Source organism: Triticum aestivum, chromosome 3D (genome assembly GCF_018294505.1).
Source record: "Triticum aestivum cultivar Chinese Spring chromosome 3D, IWGSC CS RefSeq v2.1, whole genome shotgun sequence".
NCBI lineage: Eukaryota > Viridiplantae > Streptophyta > Magnoliopsida > Poales > Poaceae > Triticum > Triticum aestivum.
In genome coordinates this window covers 412140842-412145328 of record NC_057802.1, presented here as the reverse complement: position 1 = coordinate 412145328, position 4487 = coordinate 412140842, and the positions used below count along the sequence as shown (strand labels likewise).

The 4487-nt window shown below is 45.5% G+C and overlaps 1 protein-coding gene across 2 annotated transcripts; it reads left to right on the top strand.

The window, feature by feature from the left end:
- Positions 1 to 505: 505 nt before the first annotated feature.
- LOC123079241 (pentatricopeptide repeat-containing protein At2g33760) lies at positions 506 to 3182 on the top strand. Of its 2 annotated transcripts, none has more exons than XM_044501971.1 (2): positions 506 to 2452; positions 2548 to 3182. In XM_044501971.1, the coding sequence occupies exon 1, from the start codon at positions 570 to 572 to the stop codon at positions 2310 to 2312; it is 1743 nt and encodes a 580-aa protein (XP_044357906.1). In that variant the 5' UTR covers positions 506 to 569; the 3' UTR covers positions 2313 to 2452; positions 2548 to 3182. The 2 variants fall into 2 exon arrangements, with proteins under 2 accessions (XP_044357906.1, XP_044357905.1); XM_044501970.1 differs by having other exon boundaries at positions 506 to 2702; positions 2790 to 3182.
- The last annotated feature ends 1305 nt before the right edge of the window (positions 3183 to 4487 follow it).

Genomic DNA, 4487 nt, shown 5'->3' with positions numbered 1-4487 from the left:
TCCATGATGCTAGTGTCAGTAAACATGACTTTTGAAATCCTCGATGAACCTTGTGAGCCCAGCTTGCTTGGTCTTTGTTGCCTTTCACGTCAACGACAATCCCCCTTCTCTCTCTCCCTCTTTCTCTCTATTTGGGTTGTATCTTCATGTAGCCCTTAAACCTTTCACCCTTCTTTTCCTCCTTCCTCTCTTATTGCACTTGGGACCATGCATGGGAAAATATTCGTCATTCTATTGTTCTACCTCTATTCAATAAACATTTTGCCAATATACACAATCAAATATAATACTCCAAAGCGCTCTTATATTATGGGACGGAGGGAGTAAGTCGTATGTGTTTAAATTTTTGATTCATGTGTTATTAATCTAAAATTTTGTAATCTGCACAATTCAAGTCTTATTGAAATTCCCCACAAAAAAATCTTATTGAAATATTTCAGTTCACCATGTTGAGAAGGGTATATCTGGTTGCTGAAGCGAACCCTTCCACCGTGTGTGTATTTACCAGCTCCCGCCCGAAAGGGAATATTCAATTCCTCAATTCTGTTCCAGGCTTCCAGCCCTCCGGGATGGACTCCCACCACCCCTCGCCGGAATACAGCTCGCTCCTCCTCGCCGGCCCTCGTGCTGGCGCTCTGAAACAAGCTCACGCGCGCATCATCGTCACAGGCCACAGTCGCTCCCTCCCCTTCATCACCAAGCTGGCCACGCTCGCCGTCGCAGCGGGCGCCGCCCCGTACGCGCACCTCCTCGCGACCTCCCACCCCGCACCCGACTCCTTCCTCTTCTCCTCCCTCACGCGTACGGCCGCGCACCACGGCCTCCCGGTCGCCGCTATTGCCTTCTACCGCATCCTCCTCTCCGCCGCCCTTCCTTTCTCCAGTTTCACCTTCACCGCCGTCGCCAAGGCCTGCGCCGACCTGTCCGCTATCCGAACCGGCACGGCCATCCACGCGCACTCCATCCTCCTCGGGTTTGGCTCGGACCGTTTCGTGCTGACGGCGCTTCTTGTGCTGTACTCCAAGTGCGGCCAACTGGGTGTTGCACGCAAGCTGTTCGATGCAATTCGTGATAGAAGTGTTGTGGCTTGGAATGCAATGATTTCTGGGTACGAACAGAATGGGCTTGCCGAGCGGGCGATTGAGGTGTATAAAGAGATGCAGGCGGTGAAGGCGGTGCCTGACTCCATGACGTTTGTAGCCACGCTCTCTGCTTGCGCACAGGCTGGTGCACTGGACCTGGGGCGTGAAGTGGACAGACGTATTGTTTCTGAAAGAATGGACATCAGTGTTTTTCTTGGCTCTGCTCTTGTCAACATGTATGCCAGGTGTGGTGTTGTGGACAAAGCTCGCAGATGGTTCGATGCGCTCCAGGAGCGGAACGTGGTTACATGGACTTCCATGATCGCTGGATATGGAATGCACGGCCATGGTCATGAGGCGATCAAGCTGTTCCATTTGATGAGACGCGAGGGGCCGCCACCCAATCATGTCACGTTTGTTGCTGTTCTATCTGCATGTGCACACGCTGGGTTAGTTATGGAGGGCCGTGATGCTTTTGCTTGCATGAAGAGGATCTATGGACTGGTCCCTCGTATCGAGCACTATTGTTCTATGGTTGATATGTTTGGAAGGGCTGGACTTCTTGACGAAGCAATGCAATTTATAAGCGATTATATGCCTGGAGAGCCAGGGCCTGAAGTTTGGACAGCAGTACTTGGGGCATGCAAGATGCACAAGAATTTTAATCTTGGGGTGGAGGTGGCTGAGCGATTGATTGCTCTCGAGCCTGAGAATCCATCTTACCATGTTTTGCTTTCTAATATTTATGCTCTGTCTGGTAAAATGCACCATGTTGAGAAGGTGAGGAATACCATGATCAAGAGAAGATTGAAGAAGCAGATAGGATTCAGCTTGATTGAGCTAGGAGGTACTTCCCATTTATTTCGCATGGGTGAAAAGTCTCATCCACAGACTACAGAGATTTACCAGTACTTGGAAGAACTGATTCATAGGATTAGTGCTGCTGGCTACATGCCTGAAACTGAGTCAGTTCTGCATGAGTTAGAGGAGGAGGAGAGAGAGGGTGCACTTAGATATCACAGTGAAAAACTGGCAGTAGCATATGGGCTCATGATGAGCGTTGGGAGCACCACTCCTATCAGAGTAATAAAAAACCTGAGGATATGCGGGGATTGCCATCTCGCCATCAAGTTTATGTCATCTGTGGAGAATCGAGAGATTGTTGTCAGGGATAAGCACCGTTTTCACCATTTTAAAGATGGCAAGTGTTCGTGTCTGGAATATTGGTAACAAACTCTCATCTGTCGTTAGGTACAGTTGCCTGGTACTAATAGTAGTTTCTTGGAAATGAACAACTACATTCACATACACTGCCTGTCCTGGAATTCTGCCATCAGTTATCACCAGTACTAGAAGATAACCTCTTCAGGGTATTCTACTTCAAGCTGTGGGGTGATTTTTGTGATACACAGTCCTGATATTGCATCAAAATACGATTGCTTACCTCCATCCATTTCATTGTCAGATGGGTCCAATGCTTCTCATTTTGCTGAACATCCACAATTCCAGCGACCTACATATTTCTGAACTCCGAACATAATTTAAAGGGTCAGGATGCTGAAAGACAACAAAACAGCTCTGGTATTCTTTGCTAGCTCATCCGAAAGACTGAAGAGTGAGGTACAGTGCATGCATCCAAGTACCATTCTTATGTGGTCGGACTTTTGCTTTCGATAATTCTGTCTCGGTCCTCAATAATGCCTGCAGGTGAGGGCACATCAAGTCCAACACCAGTTTTCTGAAGCAAATTCATCTGTCTAATCGATGCAGCAGGTTGATTCTTTGATGTCCATCTGCCATGTGAATACATTTCTTATTTTCTTGTGCTCGGAGTTGATTATGTGCCTGACTCATTGCGCTCGGAGAATTATCATGCAAAAGCTGTGTATAATCGACTACATTTGAAGCTTTGCTCTGAAGATTGCCCACATTGGTGAGTGGTGACTGACAACCATTAAGGTCGTGTGTAAGTTTGTAAATTGCAACTGCTAAACGGCCAAGACCAGAAGATTATTGAGTTTCATGTACCAAACTTTATATTCCGTTGAGGAATAATGAGCAAAATACACTTCACTTCAATGGAGACTGCCCTTGTAACTTGTGAGCATGGACTTACTTTGTCATTGTCCTTTGGGAAGTACATTATCTTTGTCACTTGCAATCTTGCATGCTACCAGCTTTCATCAGAGCAAATCATGGACACCAGCACCATCACCAACATGGCCCCCTCGTGTAATTGGGGTTGGTGCTTATTGGATGGTTCGACTTTCTTGTCATTGTCGCCAGATGCCGTAGAAAACCTGATGAGGAGCAATAGAGAAGGAAAAATAAAAATAAAATCATAAGTCAAATCCATTTGACTACTTCTACTTCTACTCTAGTATAGTATTTTCTTGTTTCTTAGTTTTAGTTACTGTTTTCTAAAGTCTTCTAGCTATGAGTGGAATATTGTATCTTAAGCAATGTTTTCTAGAGTGTTCTAGCTATAAGTAGAAGTTGAGATGTGAAGACTTCTCAAAGCCTATAAATAGAGATCCTCGTCTCTAGTTTGTATATGTACCCCACTATCTATAACAGAATTTGGTGTTCTTATCTAAGATCTAGGACTAGATCTTGTGCTCTATGAGTTTATGATTGAACTCTTGCTGACATATCAGCATATGTTTGCCTCTAGAGTGATATCTAGCGCGTCACCTTGAAGTACCTCCTTCAAGTCTAGCGTTGTACGCTTTGCAGCGAAGGTGGAGTTGTTCCTCCACAACCTTGTGTTTTTTTATGACACTTTAAGATCCAGTTTGGATTGCACAAAGTCCCCTTACCTTTTCCCCAAGGAGTAACCTTGGGTGTCGAATCCATGGAGGATGTACTCTATGACAAAGATTCAAACAAGTTATTGTTCTCGGCTTCTTGCAAAATGTTCTAGTTTTCAATCGGACCTTTTATCAACCTTTTGGATGTAAACAATGATATGGAAATAGGCATGGGTATGAGGACTTACACTCACAACCATGTACTTGTGCTTGTGGTCTCATCTTGATAGTAAACATAGTCCCGGAAGACACCGTTACGATGTGCTCACAACGCGATAAAGTGGGGGGTGCGTCCAAAGTACGTCACGACCTGCAGTGGGAGTTGGTTGTCCAATCGCTCTCCCTTACCGTCAAGCGGGGTTACCTTGGTTATTAAGATTATTTCAGACAAAAGTATTGGACGTTTAATGACTACACATCATTTATTCCCAAGGAATTGCTCTCCGCTATCATACTAATTCTTTATGTCACTGGTTTTCATAATAGTGTTCCACGCATCCTCGCCTTTTACCTCCATGATCGATCTACGGGATCATGTGTACCTGTAGGGCCTTAGAACGAGAAGAAGACAAAAGATAACCCCGTTGCGAATCAC